Source organism: Pan troglodytes, chromosome 7, assembly GCF_028858775.2.
Source record: "Pan troglodytes isolate AG18354 chromosome 7, NHGRI_mPanTro3-v2.0_pri, whole genome shotgun sequence".
Classification (NCBI taxonomy): Eukaryota; Metazoa; Chordata; class Mammalia; order Primates; family Hominidae; genus Pan; species Pan troglodytes.
In genome coordinates this window covers 76,087,278-76,106,212 of record NC_072405.2, presented here as the reverse complement: position 1 = coordinate 76,106,212, position 18,935 = coordinate 76,087,278, and the positions used below count along the sequence as shown (strand labels likewise).

The 18,935-nt window shown below is 41.2% G+C and overlaps 1 protein-coding gene across 1 annotated transcript in view; it reads left to right on the top strand.

Moving 5' to 3' along the window:
* The window catches only part of CPA6 (carboxypeptidase A6), a 329,468-nt gene that overhangs the window by 301,354 nt on the left and 9,179 nt on the right, over positions 1-18,935 (top strand). Inside the window, exon 9 of the mRNA XM_528158.5 lies at positions 15,902-16,104. Coding sequence (XP_528158.2) covers positions 15,902-16,104 — 203 coding nt within the window. The remainder of the gene's footprint in view (positions 1-15,901; positions 16,105-18,935) is intronic.

The window sequence follows — 18,935 nt, the reverse complement described above, 5'->3', positions numbered from 1 at the left end:
CTTGTTATTCCAAATATGAAGTAAGCATATTACCTATAAGTAAAGTTATCAGGAATTTTTGTAACTGTCAAAACACTATGTTTATGTAGTACATTGACCATAAAAATTTATTGAATGGGTTATATTTTTATTTTGATATCACATAAGCCTCCAAAATGAAATTTAAAGAGATGGCTTGGGTGGCCGGGTGCGGTGGCTCATGCCTGTAATCCCAGCACTTTGGGAGGCTGAGGTGGTTGGATCACCTGAGGTCAGGAGTTCGAGACCAGCCTGGCCAATGTGGCAAAACCCCGTCTCTACTAAAAATACAAAAATTATCCGGGCGTGGTGGTGTGCACCTGTAATCCCAACTACTAGGGAGACTGAGGCATGAGAATCGCTTGAACCCGGGAGGTGGAGGTTGCAGTGAGCTCAGATGGCGCCACTGCACTCCATCCAGCCTGGGGGATACAGCAAGACTCTGTCTCCAAAAAAAAAAAAAAAGAGAGAGAGATGGCTTGGGTGACTGATTCCCCAGATTGCATTTGATGGAGGTGGAGGTGGAGGACAGGAAGGGAGAACATGAGAGGAACATTGATGGCATCGTGAAGTGGCTTCTACCTCACTGTTCTGAGAAGACCATCTGAAAAATGGCTGTCTATCCACAGTAATGACAACAGCAACAGCAATCAAGAATCTGAACAAATGGAACGGCATAAAACTGTCCTTGGACAGGACGACTCAATATAATAAAATCCTCCCCAAATCAGTACAAATTGAATGCAATTCCAGTTAGAATCTCAATGAAGGTTTTTTTGATTTTGTATTCTGCTTTTAGGAATTGGATAAAATGATCATAAAGTTTATATGGAAAAATAAGTAGACAAAAAAGCTGATAAAACTGTAAAAAGAGTAGCAAGGGAACTGTCTCTTGCCTGTATCAGAGCATACTTTAATGCTGCTGTAGATTGTTAGGGTAACAACATGAAAATAGACACATAGAACAGCAGAACAGAACAGAGAGTCCAAGAATTGATCCACACATGCATTACACTTTTGTTTGGCTTTTTTGAGACAGTCTCGCTGTGTCACCCAGGCTGGAGTGCAGTGGCATGATCTTGGCTCATTGCAACCTCTGCCTCCCTGTTTCAAGCAATTCTCATGCCTCAGCCTCTTGAGTAGCTGGTATTACAAGCATGCACCACCACACCTGGCTAATTTTTGTATTTGTGGTAGAGATGGAGTTTTACCTTGTTGGCCAGGCTGGTCTCGAATTCCTGGCCTCAAGTGATCCTCCCTCTTCAGCCTCCCAAAGTGCTGGGATTACAGGCATGAGCCACCATCCCTGGCTGCATTACACTTTAATATATAACCAAAGTAATGTTTTAATTTGGTAGGAAAATTACAGGATATTTAATAAATTATGCTGACAGAGTTGGCTATTCCTCTAGAAAAACTGAAGGGATGATTGATAACATTATATATGTACAAAAATAAATCCAGAAGGATTAAAGACTTCCATGGAAAAAAATAAAGTGATAAAATTCTTAGAAGAAAATCTAGAAAGTACCTATAATCTTTAAGGATAGGGAAAACTTTCTTTTTTTCTTTTTCTTTCTTTCTTTTTTTTCTTTTTCTTTCTTTCATTTTTTTTTTTTTTTTCCTTTTTTGAGATAGGGTCTCACTCTGTCACCCAGGCTGGAATGCAGTGGCACAATCATAGCTCACAGCAACCTCGACTTTCTGGGCTGAGGTGATTCTCCCACTTCAGCCTACCAAGTAGCTGGGACCACAGGCGCACACCACCACAACCAGCTAATTTTTTGTATTTTTAGCAGAGACGTGGTTTTACCATGTGGCCCAGGCTGGTCTCAAACTCCTAAATGGAAGTGATCTGCCCACCTCAGCCTCCCAAGGGAAAACTTTCTTAACCAAGACCAAAAAAACAAAAGCCATTTTTTACAAAGACATAGTGATTATATGAAATTTAAAATGTCTAAAATGATAAAGTTGCCATAAATGATTGAATAAACAAATTATAGATTTGAGGATAAAATGCAGTGCAAATGACAGTCTTTACAAAGCACTTTCTACTTGGGTAAGGAAAAGATTAATAGCCCAACAGAAAACAAAATGAGCTAAGAACATGATTAAGCAATTCAAAGAGTCCGGTCTAAAGTATGAACACAAGCACACTTCCAGTAAGGAAGGCCAATTGGCCAGGCACAGTGGCTCACACCTGTAATCCCAGCACTTTGGGAGGCTGAGGCGGGTGGATCACCTGAGGTTGGGAGTTTGAGACCAGCCTGGCCAACAGGGTGAAACCCTGTCTCTACTAAAAATACCAAAATTAGCCTGGCGTGGTGGCACACGTCTATAATCCCAGCTACTCAGGAGGCTGAGGCAGAAGAATTGCTTGAACCCGGGAGGTAGTGGTTGCAGTGAGCTGAGATGGTGCCACTGCACTCCAGCCTGGGTGACAGAGCAAGACTCTGTCTCAAAAGAAAAAAGAAAAAAAAGGAAGTAAAATTAAATGTTTGCCATCAAACTGGCAAAAATCAAAAGGTGATACACTTGTAGAGTATTGCTAGTAAGGATGAAGGAGAGATGGTACTCTTACACACTACTTGTGGAAATATAAATAGTAACAATCTTAGCAAGCAATCTGGCAAAAAATCTATGAAAATTAAAAATATCCTTTTATAACTTTAAATTTTTGAATCATGTGAATTTATCATCTATTTAAAATGTGTATGTGTGTGTGCGTGTGTGTGTGTATACACACATATCTCCTTCAGCCCAGGGCCCTATTCCTATAAGTCTGTCCCATAGAAATAAAAGCACTCAGATGTAAGGATACATATACTTTGATGCTTATTGCATTATTGTTTCTTTCAGGTCAGTAGTCATGTCTCCACTTTCTTTATTGTAGTATTGTTTCATCATGGTAAAGAGAGAGAAATAAGCATAATTCCCAACAATAGGCAGGCAGGAGACTAAATTATGTTACAATAGAATGAATTTAAAAGAATGAATTCAAATCTGAATGGAAGGAGTTCCACAAAATATCATTGAAGAAAAAAGCAAGTGGCAAAAAAAATTGTACGATTATGATCTTGTTTTGTGAGTAAAAATAGCTCTTTTGTGTATATATATATATGTGTGTGTGTGTATATATATGTGTATATATATGTGTGTATATATGTGTATATATATGTGTGTATATATATGTGTGTGTGTATATATATATGAATGTGTAATTTATACCTATATAGCTATATCAAGATACATATATGCATGGTGTGTGAGTACATATGTGCACACCAGTATATGTATTTGTAAACTATGTTAACTACACTCAGTTTTTAACATGGGTCATTCCAGGATAATTTGACAGTGGGAGATGCAAGTAAAAAAGAAATCTTTTAAAAGATGACAATTTTTAAATTAGCATTGTGATTCCATTTATGAGAAATTTAAAAGCTATAAATGAAAAACATTGAAAGTGATAATATAACAATGAAAACACGTCACAATAACCATGATTTCCCAATACTGCTTACTAGAGGATTCAACTGCAACTGTCAAGTCAATTTCCACAGGGACCAGTTGCTGTCAAACATAAAATAAAACCAAATATTTCTGCTGCTTTTCTGTTTTTACTTATTTTCCTTTAAAAACTTTTAAATTTTTAAAAAATATATTTCAGATCTCGGTTGTTCTTTTCTAATTTTTTTTACTTAAAATTGAGATAATATGAAGAAATAAAACATTGAAAAAAATAATTAGGCTAGGCATGATGGCTCATACCTGTAACCCCAGTTCTTTGGAAGGCCGAGGACCAGCCTGGACGAGATATCGAGACTCTATCTCTATTTAAAAAAAAGAAAAAGAAATAAATAATACCATATTGCCAGCCTAGCAAATGACTACTTTTTTTTTTTTTTTTTTTTTTTTTTCTAAGATGGAGTCTCGCTCTGTCTCCCAGGCTGGAGTGCAGTGGCGCATCTCCATTCACTGCAAGCTCCGCCTCCCGGGTTCAAGCCATTCTCCTGCCTCAGCCTCCGGAGTAGCTGGGACTACAGGAGCCTGCCACCACGCCCGGCTAATTTTTTGTATTTTTTTAGTAGAGACAGGGTTTCACGGTGTTAGCCAGGATGGTCTCGATCTCCTGACCTCGTGATCCGCCCGCCCCGGCCTCCCAAAGTGCTGGGATTACAGGCGTGAGCCACCGCCCCCGGCCGCAAATGACTATTAATCTTTACTTCATTTTATCTTTTTCCTTTGTTTTTAACCATCTCATTTATACAATTGCATGTTCTTTTTTCCATTAAATATTTAATTATAATCATTTTTCCATGTATTTTTTGAATTCACTCTCCAGTGTTTATTTTTAGAGAAATAAAAAGGTGTTTTGAATGTCCAGAGAGACAACAGATTGCAATACACATACTTTTCCATAGAAATGCCAGTTAGGAGATCAACCAAGAACTTTATGTTCTCACATTCTTTTATATCATCATTTATATCATAAATTCATTGAAGAAAAACAACATGTAGACACTAAGTTATTTAAGTTAGATTTCATCTATCTTTCTCATCCTTATTTTAAGAGAATTAATGCCTTTCTACACAATTAATTTAAAAATTAAAAATATTTTAATTATAGTTTAATTCATCTCTAAACATTTTAAATATTATTTTGGTATGTTTTATATAATATTAGCCTACAAACAAGAGACACATATATAAACTAAAAATATATATCAGGGATATGCAAAAAGTTTCTTACTGATGGGATGAGGAATCAAAGACATTTGAAGAAAACAGGAAATCAGAAGTCCCATCTACTATTCAAGGCCTGTCACTCCACCTGGTTGCTGATTCCACCCATTCACATCTTTTCTAGAACTTTCTCGTATCAAATCCCTCTTTTTCTTTTTTCATCTATACTTTTCCCCTATTCTTTCTTTAGATATGCTTGTCCTCCCTAAAAAAAATCTTAAATCTGCCTCTTATCCCCAAGGTTACCTCTAGCCATCATTTTATATATTTTCTTCCCTTGTAGACCAAGCTTCCCAAAACAGATAGTCTATACTTACTATCTCCTTCTCCTTTCTTCCCATTCATTCCTCTAAGCGCATATAACATCTGGCTTTTGACCCTACCACTCCACTAACTTTTCTAAAGCAAAAGTCCCCAGTTACTTTGTTACTATAAAATTAAATGAAATTCTTTTCTGCATTTTACAGGCTAACCACACTCTCCTTGAAACATCAAGTCCCTGGATTCTCTGACATCAGCATCTTGTGGTCCTCCTACTTTCCTGACAATTCCTTCCTAGTGTGAATGACAGAGTCCTGTTATACTCCTTGCCTCTTTTAAATACTGATATTCCCCATAGTTTGAAGCTTTTTGTTCATTTTGAGTGATTTTACTTTTTTTTTTTTTTTTTCAGACAGAGTCTCGCTCTGTTGCCCAGAGTGGGGTGCAGTGGCTCACTGCAACCTCCGTCTCCCGGGTTCAAATGATTCTTCTGCCTCAGCCTCCCGAGTAGCTGGGATTGCAGGCACCCGCCACAACACCCAGCTAATTTTTGTATTTTTACTAGAGACAGGGTTTTACCATGTTGGTCAGACTGATCTCGAACTCCTGATCTCAAGTGATCCGCCCACCTTGGCCTCCCACAGTGCTGGGATTACAGGCATGAGCCACTGCACTCAGCCGATTTTACTTTCACAAAATGATAATGACCCCCACATCTTTTTCTCTAGCCTAGTATTTCCTTGGAGCTTCATATTTATCTTTAGTACCCCATTAGAAATCTCTATTGGCAGCCAAACTTAACATGTCCAAAGTGAAATAGACATCTTCCTTTTCTCCCTATATGTCCACATCCCTTCTCATCTATTCAATGTTTCATTCAAAACAACTACTGTCGTCCGGGCGCGGTGGCTCACGCCTGTAATCCCAGCACTTTGGGAGGCCGAGGCGGGCAGATCACGAGGTCGGGAAATCGAGACCATCCTGGCTAACACGGTGAAACCCTGTCTCTACTAAAAAATACAAAAAGCCAGGTGTGGTGGCGGGCGCCTGTAATCCCAGCTACTCCGGAGGCTGAGGCAGGAGAATGGCGTGAACCTGGGAGGCGGAGCTTGCAGTGAGCCGAGCGCCACTGCACTCCAGCCTGGGCGACAGAGCGAGACTCCGTCTCAGACAAAAAAAAAAACTACTGATGTCTAAGTTGGCCAAGCCAGAGAGGTAAGATGTTATCAAACCCCGCCTCATTGCCTTACATATTCAACCAGTCACCAAGTCCAATTAGTTAATCTTCCAAATATTTCTTTGATGCACCCCCTTGGTACCGTTCGTAATACCACTGTCCTACCTCCAGCTGTCAATATCTCTGGCCCAGATTGTTGTAATTGTGTCTTGATTTGGTCTCCCTGATTATAGACTTTCCTCTTACAAATCTATCCTATAAACTTTTACAAGATCAGTCTAACATAAAAATTTGACCATGCGTTAAAATCCTTCATGGTTAAGAGACTGAGGGGAAGAGAAATGTGAATTGACTGCTAAAAAGTATGGGGTTTCTTTTTGGAAATGAATGTTATAAAATTAGATAATGGTGATGGTTGCACAGCTCCGTAAATATACTAAAAACTATTGAATTATCCACTTTAAAGTCGTATGTAAATTGTATCTCAATAAAGTGGTGATTGAAAAAAAAACTTCACAATCATGGTAGCTCAAGACCTCCAGGAAGCAGGCATCAATTTAGGATTAGATGACAAGAGATGTATTCGAAGGAAACACCTTTGAAGAATAAAGAAGAGGAAGCAAGAATAGGCAGGACAGGGCCCGGGAGCAGTGGCTCATGCCTGTAATCCCAGAACTTTGGGAGGCTGAGGCGGGTGGATCACTTGATGTCAGGAGTTGGAGACCAGCCTGGCCAGCATGGTGAAACCCCGTCTCTACTAAAAATACAAAATTAGCCGGGCATGGTGGTGCACACCTAATCTCAGCTACTTGGGAGGCTGAGGCAGGAGAATCACTTGAACACAGGAGGTGGAGGTTGCAGTGAGCCAAGATCATGCCACCACACTCAGCCTGGGTGACAGAGCAAGACTCTGTCTCAAAAAAAAAAAAAAAAAAAAAAAAAGAATAGGCTAGGACAGCTTTTTTGCCATGATGCAGGTCAGAAACCTATGAAAAGAGAGGGAAAAGAAGGATGGGGCTGGAAGAGTCTCAGACTAATATGCAGCTCTAAGAAAGGCTTTGGCAGGTCTATGGGGATGCATCAAGCCAAAGTTGCCTTGTAAAGGATACCTGCATCTGGCAGGAATGGGCCTGCACTAGTGCCTCTACTGTGATCAGTCATTGGCGAGGCGCAACTGTGGGGAAATGTGGGCTTGATGAGAATGCAGTGATGGATCCAGAGGGTAGCAAGTGGAGCTGTCAGTCAACTATGCTCACTGTACCAAGAGGTCTCAGTAGTGTATTTTATGGGCACCACAGAGGTTCTTCACTGCCTAGAGAACACTACAAGCTCCTTTGCGTCATAAATAAGATGTTCCATGAACTAGTTCCTAATTACCACTCTAGGCACATCCACCAAAATTCTCTGACTCACGTTTTATGTTGAACCTTACTACCAAATGTCTCTTGCCTTTATACTTTTGTTGATATTGTTCTTACTATCTGAAATTATCTTCTAACTCATATCTATCCCTCTAGATTTGTCTCTTCCAGGGGACATTATCTCCTCTAAGAAGATTTTCCTGAACACTCACACAGGATGATTGCCTCTTTGCCCTGTCTTCTAAATATATCATAGCATTTACCACATTATATTGATTTTTTCTGTTACCTTTATGTCTTCTAGCATAATCTTTATGTTCCTCAACTCAGGGTCTGTGGCTTCTTCATATTTGATCCCCAGTGCATAACATAGCATCTAGAACAGAAGTATTCAAAAATTTTTGTTAAGTTGAATACAACATCAGCTTGTAATTTTAAAATATAAGCCCTTTATATTATTACATTATTACACATAGTCTGACTTATGTTGTCTTATATATTTGTGTTTCTTTATATTTCCTTGCTCTTTTTGGTGAAATTGTGATTATAATACTAAAAACTTCTTAATTCATTCTACATTCATTATATATGACCAAACATACATAAGGTCCTTTTCCCCCACTGTTCACCCTGCATGTATTCTTGTGAAAAAATTTAGTTATTAAAGAGCACCTCTTTTATATACCCATCCCCATGCTCTGTAAGTCCATCTAGAAGGATGATATGAAGGAAAAGGGTTAGAGAAAGCCCCTAAAAACAACCAAACCCTTATATTTTTTTCTTCCTTACCATGTCTTGTTTTTGTTATTTAAATCATTAAACCATTTAGAATTCACTTTTGTATATTTATGTACTAAGGATCCAACTCTGGTTTCTCCATATTATGTACTAGTTTCTCAACATCATTTACTAAACAATCATTTTCTTGGTGATTCTGTTCCATTGGTCTACTAGTTTATTTCTGACTTTATATCATATTGTTTCTATGATTATACCTATGTATGTTTTAATACCTGGTAGGATAAGCCCTTCTCTGCTCGCTATTTACGCTTCTGCAGAACTTTCAGAGTTCTTTAGTTGAGTTTTCTCCCAAAATCCTGGGGCTGGTATTTTTGTCAAAATTGAATTGAACAAAATAACTAAATAAATAGGGAAGAATGAATATCTTTACACTGCCAAGTCATCATATTCATGCACATGGTATAGTTCTCTAATTCAATTCTGAAATTATAGATCTTTTAGTAGAGTTTTAACATTTTCTTTCTAATAGTCAGGCATTCTTTAATAGCTTAATTCTTAGATATTGTGAATAATATCTTATTTTCTACTGCACATCCTTATAAGTAATATTGCCAAGAGTAGAATTACACTATTGAATTTTTTAAGCTGATCTTTTATCCAGGTGTCTTGGAGACTCCTCTACTTCTTGCAAGATAAACAGTGTCTCAAAGAAAGTATCCTATACAGGATCTAGTTTTTCCGCAATAGGATAATTCCTCAAAACTGTGGTGGGATTGTGTTCCCCCCAAATTCATATCCACTGAAACCTTGGAATATGACCTTATTTGGAAAAAGGTTATTTGTGGAAGTAATTAGTTAAATTCAGTGAGTTGTCCTTATAATAAGAAGAGAGGACACACAGAGAAACACACAGGGAAGAAAGCCATGTGAACATACAAGAAGAGACTGGAGTACAGTCATGCACCACATGACAATGTTTTAGTCAACAGTGATTGTATGTATGTCAGAGGTCCCATAAGATTATAATACTGTATTTTTACTCTACCTTTTCCATGTTTAGATACACAAATATTTATCGTCTTGTTATAATTGCCTATAGTATCTAGTAGAATGATATACTGTATAGGTTTATAGCCTAGAGCAATGGGCTACACCATCTACATTTGCATAAGTACATTCTATGATGTTTGCTCACTGACGAAATTGTCTAATGATGTATTTCTCAGAACATGTTATTTTTTATTTTTATTTTTTTTTTTGAGATAGGGTCTTTCTCTGCCACCCAGGCTGGAGTACAGTGGCACGATCTTGGCTCACTTCAAACTCCACCCCCTGGGTTCAAGCGATTCTCACACCTCAGCCTCCTGAGTAGCTGGGATTACAGGTGTGTGTCACCACGCCCTGCCAATTTTTGTATTTTTAGTAGAGACAGAGTTTTACCACGTTGGCCAGGCTGGTCTCAAACTCCTGACCTCAAGTGATCCGCCCGCTTCAGCCTCCCAAAGTGTTGGGATTACAGGTGTGAGTCACCATACCTGGCCTCAGAACATATGTCTTTCTTTAAGTGATACATGGCTGGAATGCATCCACAAAGCAAGAAATGCCAAGGATTGCAAAGAACCACCCAAAGCTAGGAAGAGGCAAGGAAGGATTCTTCCCTAGAGAATTCAGAAGGTGGATGGCCCTGCTGACACCTTGATTTCAGACTTTTAGCCTCAAGAACTGTAAGAGAATAAATTTCTGTTATTTTAAGTGGCTTAGTTTGTAGTAATGTGTTACGGCAGCCTTAGGAAACTAATACAAATACCAAGGCTGCCACAATACTAAAAGTAGACATCTGGAATATCTACTTACACCACACTTTTTTCTATGGATCTTCTTTATTTTTCTATATGAAAACATCAGGCCAGGCACTATGGCTTATGCCCGTAATCTCAATATTTTGGGAATCTAAGGTGGAAGGATTGCTTGAGCTCAGGAATTCAACACCAGCCTGGGCAACATAGCAAGACCTCATCTCTATTAAAAATAATTTTTTTAATCATTTCTTGCAGGATTCAAGATAAAAAATAAATAAATAAAATAAAATCAGTCATTTGATCAATTAGTTTCACCTATTAGCATTCTTCATGATCACTGTTACTTTAAGACTTATTTCTGCCGTCTTAATTCCTGTATTCCTGTTCTCTGTATTCCAGTGTTTCTTTTCTTTCTTTTTCTTTTTTTTTTTTTTTTTTTTTTTTTTTTTTTGAGACCAAGTCTTGCTCTTGTCGCCCAGGCTGGAGTGCAATGGCGTGATCTCAGCTCACTTCAACCTCTGCCTCCTGGGTTCAAGTGATTCTCCTGCCTCAGCCTCCCAAGTAGCTGGGATTAAATGCATGCACCACCATACCTGGCTAATTTTTTTGTATTTTTGGTAGAAACAGGGTTTCACCATGTTGGCCAGGCAGGTCTCAAACTCCTTACCTCAAGTGATCCACCTGCCTTGGCTCCCAAAGTGCTGGGATTACAGGCATGAGCCACCATGCCCAGCCTCTTTTCTTTTAAGAAAGAGGGTATTGCTCTGTCACCCAGACTAGAGTGCAATGGCACCATCACAACTCACTGTAACCTCAAACTCCCAGGCTCAGGCAATCCTGCCTCTGCCTTTCAAGTAGCTAGGACTACAGGTGTGTGCCACCATACCTGGCTAATTTTTTTAAATTTTTGTAGAGATGGGATCTCACTATGTTGGCCAGGCTGGTCTCAAACTCCTGGCCTCAAGCAATCCTCCATGCTCAGCCTCCCAAAGTGCTGGGATTATAGGTGTAAGCCATTGCAGCTGGCCCTGTTTCTTCTTTTTTCTTTTTTCCTTCTTGGCTACTTTCTATTAAATGGTTCAAAGTTACTTCCATTCGTTGTGAATTCTGTGTTCTATTTTTCTTATTCTGGTGGTTATTCCTAACTTAAGACTCATACTTAAGTTTTTTTTTCCATCAATTTCTAACTTTAATCAATATCTATATCTCCTTTTCAAAATAGACCAACAATTTAGCATGCTTTTGCCTTCCCTGCCCACCTCCCTCTTTATTTTTCCATCAATTTGTTGTCTCCTAGGATTTGATACCTGGATCATTATACTTCGCCCCCCCCACTTTGGATATTGCTTATTTAGATAGCAGATGTTACTAAGTTGCTTACTAACCTGCAATTCTCATATCGCTGTAGATATGAGATATGTAGAGTAGGCTCTCTGGAGTTACTCATTATTTTGTTGGAATACTTTCTTCAGGGGTGTTTGCAAAGTATGTCAGTGTATGGTATATTCTTTTGAGGCCTTTTAGATGCTAGAGAACATTGTTATTTCACTCACATTGCAATGAGAATTCAGCTAGATATAGAAGCCTAGATTCAAAATTCCTTTTTAATAAAAACATTGGATATAGTACTCATGTTGCTGTTGAAAAGTCAAATGTGAATGGAATTCTTGTTCCTTTCTAAATGACCTGCTTTTTCTCTCTAGAATTGTTTTCTTTTCTTAAATTTCACTATAATTTGTCAAAGTGTTGATATTTTCCTCTTTATCTCTTTTGTTTGGTGCACAATAAGTCTATTCAATCTTTCCTTAATTGTGGAGACATTTTTAGCCGGGCATGGTGGCCCATGCCTGTAATCCCAGCACTTTCGGAGGCCAAGGCGGGCAGATCACTTGAGGTCAGGAGTTCAAGACAAGCCTGGCAAACATGGTGAAACCCCGTCTCTACTAAAAATACAAAAACTAGCCAGGTGTGGTGGCAGGGTGCCTGTAATCTCAGGTACTCGGGAGGCTGAGGCAGGAGAATCACTTGAACCCAAGGAGGCAGAGGTTGCAGTGAGCTGAGATTGCACCACTGCACTCCAGCCTGAGCGACTGAGCAAGACTCCATCACCCCCATCCCCCCAAAAAAAAAAGAATTGTGGAGAAATTTTAATTAGCAGTTCTTCAAATATTTAACTTTAGCTTTTTCTTTCCTTCTAGGGCTCCCATTTATCACATATTGATATTTATTTTATTTTTCATGCCCTTTCATTTTTCTGTCATTTTTCCTATTCTTTACTCTTCCCCATGCCTTCTAGGAATGTTTCAAACCACTCTCCATCTTATTAATTCATTCATCAACTGTATTCATTCAACCCTGAATTAAATTGTTTGTTTCTACTATATCTGGTTGGTCCTTTTTTATAACTCCTTGTCCCTATTTGTTTCCAGTGGCCTCCTACATGCCCTTGAGAATATTTATTAGGATTATTGTAAATTCTTGTTTTCTCTGGCTCATCAGTTCTGCTCCCTCCAGAATTAGTTGTTTAGTTTGTGATCCTGCCTTTTCAGTGCTTTAGGTCTGTATTCCACAGATCTCTCTTTATTTTTTCCATTCCCTCCAGAGTATCAGCTATAGTTTTTTTTGTTTTGTTTTATTTTGTTTTGTTTTGAGACAAAGTCTCGCTCTGTCGCCCAGGCTGGAGTGCGGTGGCGCAAGCTCCGCTCGCTACAAGCTCCGCCTCTCGGGTTCGTGCCATTCTCCTGCCTCAGCTTACCGAGTAGCTGGGACTACAGGCCCCCGCCACCACACCCGGCTAATTTTTTGTATTTTTAGTAGACACGGGGTTTCACTGTGTTAGCCAGGATGGTCTCGATCTCCTGACCTCGTGATCCGCCCTCCTCGTCCTCCCAAAGTGCTGGGATTACAAGCATAAGCCACCATGCCTGGCCCAGCTATAGTTTTTATATTACATTCTGAGTTCCATCTATAGCCCACTTGCTTCTGAGGCATCTCCAGGATGAGATTCAAAGAAGGGAAACCCCAATTGCTGTAAGTTCCCCACTCGACTCTTGACTTCCCTACAGCATGAACTACACTGACAGTCCTCAAGATTTAGCCCAATTTGACCGGGCTGTCTTTTCATGTTCAGTAGAATTAGGCTACATCACAGAACCATCAAATATTTTCTACTAGTTTATGGAGAGAATTATCATTTTCTAGAGTTAGGGAAGAGACATTAGTGGCCTCATATGGCAAATAACTATGGAAAATCTAATTATTTCCACATTTTCTTAGAACCATAATACTTTGTGATTGTTACAGTGATTCTTATTTTCCTTCCTTCCTTCCTTAGACCTCTTAAATATACCGTATATAGTTTGATTTTTAATTCAAAAGTTATTAAAATTTTGTTTTGAAGATTTCATAACTAAACTCTAACCGATCCCCAAGATAACTAGAAAAGCCTCCTGGTTTTACACAACTAGTTTGGATAGCGCTGTTCTAAAAGCATAGTAGAAATTGGTGAAATTATTTCTGGCCTGCCTTTATGTTCTTGCTATATCAATATTTGTATCTTATCAGATACCTTTACATATGTCTAGCCTTTTCTTTCTTTTTTTTTTTTTTTTGGTCGTTGCCAAAAATATACACATCTTCTTTTCTTTATTAAAAAAAAAAAAACCCAACAACAAAAACCCAAACAGAAACACACACAGAAAAATCCACACATGCAAAGAGAATGACAAGGCCGGAGCCTGGGGAAGCTGGAAACCCCTACCCTGGGCTCCAACCCCAGTGCAACTGAAACAGGGACACAGGCTTCGCCTTGCCTCTCGCCTCTCTCCTGACTGTCCACTCAGCCTCTGTGCCAAAGGCCTGGGCAGGCGGGGACTCTTTGAAGGTGAGAATTGCCCACTCTACACTGGGGAAATAGCTGGTGGGTGAGGGGACAGTTGTTAGTCAGCTTAGTGGCTCCCCTGGTTGGTGGGGGTGGGTTGCAGGAGGCAAGCTGGCTAATTCTGGGAGGGAGGCTTTTGCTAAAAGCAGTGGCATTTCCCCCCACCTTACGCCCTCCCCCAAGCCCTGGGGCTCCCCTTGTGCCAGAGAAGGAGGAAGCTATCAGTGGGGTAGGGGGCCCTAAGGGGGCCCTGAGACCATGGGAAGGGGAGGGAAGGCAGGATACTACCCTGATTCAAAGCCCTGTGCCCCCAGCGACTCTCCAATATTGGAGTACTGCTCTGGTGTTTGTTAACCATTCATGCCCCCAGAGAGGGGCCAAAGTTGGTGAGGTGGGGAGGGTGCAAATAAGAGCTGGGAGGTCCCCTCTCTGGCGCTGCTTCATCTGACCACTGCGCCTATCCCTGCCCTTGGCTGCCCTGGGTCCAGGAGGAGAGAGACAGGCAGACAGACACATACACACACACACACATGCACGCACACACACTCACACACTGAGTCGGGCAGCTCCATCTCCCCACCCTCGGCACTCCTAAGTCCAATAGTGCAAACAAAGGGCGGGGCACCAAGGAAGGCCGGAGCCTCCCCGCACCTGCCGTCTCCTCCCCATCACAGGGCCCCAAGAGGTTGAGGAGGCTGGGGCTGAGTGTGATGCTCTCCTGCCCCTTCTCCAGCCACCAACATCTGTGGGCTTTTACAAGCTCAGCTTGTGCCCCTGCGCTGGGGGGAGGGATGGCAAGAAAAAGTCCAAGGGGTCCCTTCTGCCATCTGCCCGAGCTGGGAAGAAACTGCAGGTAAAGTGGGTCCAGCCCTTCTTCCATAAAAGATTTCCCCGCAGGGACAGGCCCAGGGCCTCTCCCTCCACTTCTCCCCATTCAAGTGCTGATCCATTTCATGTGACAGGTCCAACCAACCCCCTACTTCTGCCATGGCCCACTGTGCTCTCTGGGGGACCTCCAAAACATTTGCTGGGGATGGACCTCCTAGGCAGGCTTGCAGACTGTCCTTCCTCTGAGCCTCACAAAGCGGACAGTGCAGAAAGGGAAGGGGGCCAGATGGAGGGGGCTCCCCTCTCAGTCTCAGTCCTTGACACCAGGAGCTCTCCACACTCCCTGGACCTCAGGACAGGCTCTGGGCCAAGGCTCTCCAGGGTCTGGGCGCAGGCGCCTGCTCCAGGCTAGGACCCCTCAGGCCAGGATCTGTTCCCTCCACTTGGGGGGTCAGGAGGGGTAAGGGTGGATTTAGCCTTTTTCCTGGTTGGCTGAGGCTCCTTTGTCAGCGGTCCCTCCTTTGGGGCCACCGCCACTGCCGTCTGCTCCCGACAGGCTGAGGAAGGGGTTGGTCTGGGCAGTGAGGACTGGAGGTCCGCCTGCTGCTGCCACTGCTGCAGCTGCAGCTGCTGCGGCCATGAGACTTGTGTTGTTGCCAAGCGAGGGAGCCACTAGGGCTCCAGCGGGCAGCAGGGGTGGAGCAGACGCTGTGGGCAGCATAGCCTTTTCTTTCTATCTGACATTAACTTATTCAACAAATACCTGTTGAACACTTGCTGTACTATTGTTCTAGCTGCTAGGTGCAGCTAGAAGTGACAGCTGATAGAGCAATTTCTTTAGAATGGTTTGTGCATGTTCAGTTGAAAAATCAGTACCTGGTTTCTATTCAGGCCCTCCTGTTGTGCATGGGAACTTCGATCACCTTAGAACTTTCGTACTGATTTCCATAAATGAGAAGTTAGATGAATTGCTTAATAATACCATATGTTTGGAGAAATAAAAGAAAAATCACAGCTTAACAGTGCTGATTTGTGTTTCTTGTTTCTTCCCTGCCCACTTCCTTACCCCATTTTCTTTTCTGACTTGCAGATGAAGGAGCTTCTATGCACCCTTGTGATGACACATACTGTGGCCCTTTTCCAGAATCTGAGCCGGAAGTGAAGGCTGTAGCTAACTTCCTTCGAAAACACAGAAAGCACATTAGGGCTTATCTCTCCTTTCATGCATATGCTCAGATGTTACTGTATCCCTATTCTTACAAATATGCAACAATTCCCAATTTTAGCTGTGTGGTAAGTATTTGACCCCGTGCATGTACATCAGGCTTCATGCTGCTTTTCTGAAGCTAAGATGGTTCTAAGTACTAATGATAATGGCAAACACATGTTTGTGTTAATCCTAATAAGTATTTTACATGTATTAATTCATTTATTCTTCATTAACAATCATATGAGGCAGCTTTTATTATCCCCACTTTACAGGTAAAGAAGCTAGAAGCTGAGAGATTAAGTAATTAGATAGAGAACACACAACTACTAAGTCTCATAGCCAGGATTCAGCCCCAAGTCTAGTTCCCTAGCTGTTGCTTTTAACCGTAGTGCTGCTTCTCAAATACAATCATTTCAAACCTATTTACATTCTTACCACAGGTTACACAGAAAAAGTCAGGGTGGATTTGATTAGTATCATAGTTTTGGTCATGTATGCAAGGCTGTAATTAATTTTATTGAGTAAATGATTATTCATAAATTATAGATTGATTCTCATTAATTAAAAGCAGGTTTTAATTTATAAGTGCTATTTGCTTAATGCTACTAAGTCTTTGGGTATGTATCTGACAAGTTAGTACTAAGAATGAACAGACGTTCAGGCATAAGATTACTTAAAAATGAAAAAGCAGAGTTTCTTTCTCTCCTTATATCAGAAACCCAACAAGCTATTCACTATAGGGCATCAGTCATCATGAAGTGAGTCGTTTCAGAGCCTATAGCATCTAAAAGCCTATAAAGTTCAAAAACCAAGAAAAACTAATATACAGTGCTAGAAGTCAGGTGGTACTTACCTCTGGGGAAAAGGAGGGGGTGCAGTGATTGGGAGGAAATTGGGTTGCTGCTGAAGTTCTATTCCTTGACCTGGATGGTGGTTACATGAATGTATTCAATTTGTGATCGTTTGTTGAGCAATCAACTCAAAAACGGTGTACTCTTCTACGTGTATATTTTAGGGCTTTTTTGGCCTCTTGACGCCAAATGTGTGATGTCTTTTTCCAGTACCACCTCTCCAACACCACTTCGGTGTCCAACAATTCAATTCCATTTGGTCACTGACTACCCAGAGTTAGCATCAGACTCCACAGGTTTAAGGACTCAGTCCCACATGACTGCCCTCACTTCAGACACCAGTAGCAAGTAGGGGGTTCCCAAGTTAACCACATTCCTGTCTGACTTGGCTGCAGAGTCGCAGGTTCCTACCAGCCCACCTCTGGTTTGATAATTCACTAGAATGACTCACAGAGCTCAGGAAAGAGCTTTGCATACTATCACCTGTTTATTTAAGATACACAATTGGCTGGATACAGTGGCTCGCTCCTATAATCCAAGTACTTTGGGAGGCCCAGACAGGTGGATCATTTGAGTCCAGACATTTGAGACCAGCCTGCACAACATGGTGAGATGCCCATCTCTACAAAAAAATTAAAAATTAGCCAGGTGTGGTGGTGGCACACACCTGTGATCCCAGCTACTCAGGAGGCTGGAACAGGAGGATCACTTGAGCTCATGAGGTCAGGGCTGCAGTGAGGCATGTTCATGCCACTGCCCTGCAGCCAGGGAGACAGAGTGAGACCCTGTCTTAACAATCAATCAATCAATCACACAACTCAGGAACCGCCAAATGGAAGAGAAGCATAAGGCAATGTATGGGGGAAGGGGTGCAGGGCTTCCGTGCGTTCTCTGGGTGCATCAACCTCCCAGCACATCCAGTGCTCATTAACCCAAACGCTCTCGAAACCCTGCTGTTTAGGGGTATTCATGACGATTTCATTACATAGGTCTAATTGATTAAATCATTAGCCATTGGAGTTTGGACTCAATCTCTGGCCTCTCTCTCCTCCTCAGAGGGTGAAGGATGGAGCTAAAAGTTCCAACTCTCTAATCACAAAGTTTGGTCTTTCTGGCAGCACCCTGCATCCTGAAGCTACTTAGGGGCCTCCAGCCCCAAGTCATCTCATTACCATCCAAAAGACACCCTTAGCACTCTGGAGATGCCAGGAGTTTTTAGAAACCGTGTGCCAAGAACCAGGACAAGGACCAAGTATTTATTTTTTATTATACCACAATGTTATACTTGAATTTAAAATTTTATTAAAGAGAATCATTCCCTTTCTCCCTACACCTTAAACTCCAAATCCTGCACCAATTGCTTGGGGCTTTAGGAATTTCTGATCTAGATGTCTAAGACTTGTGGAGGGCCTGGGGAAGACTTTTATTCTGTCCAAAAAGAGAATTTTGTTCTTGGCATTCCAAGAATTCTGAGCAAATTCCACCTCTTTAGAACTATTGTAAAAGTGATGATTATATTCTATACTGCTATTCTTTAGCTGCTCTGTGGGTCAAATATACTTTGTTTTTGTTGCTGCTGCTGCTATAGCTGTTGTTTTTGTTGACCCGGCACCCTAACAATTTGTTTCACAGTATTCCTTTAGGCAAATGTTCAGACTTTTTTTACGTGGGCACTGTGTCTGTTTATATTCATACAACAGATGATGTGGACTATATAATATATAAAAATTATTGTATGAGGGCTGGGCACAGTGGCTGATGCCTGTAATCCCAGCACTTTGGGAGGCCAAGCTGACAGGAGTTCCAGAGCAGCCTGGGCAACATGGTTTAACCCCATCTCTAAAATAAAAAATACAAAAATTAGCTGGGCCTGGTGGCAGACACCTGTAGTCCCAGCTACTTGGGAGGCTGAGGCAGGAGAATCACTTGAACCTGGGAGGTGGAGGTTTGCAGTGAGCCAAGATGGCATCACTGCATTCCAGCCTGGGCAACAGAGTGAGACTCCATCTGAAAAAAAAAAATTATCATATGAGAATGTTCTTCGTATTTTATCTTCCCACCTT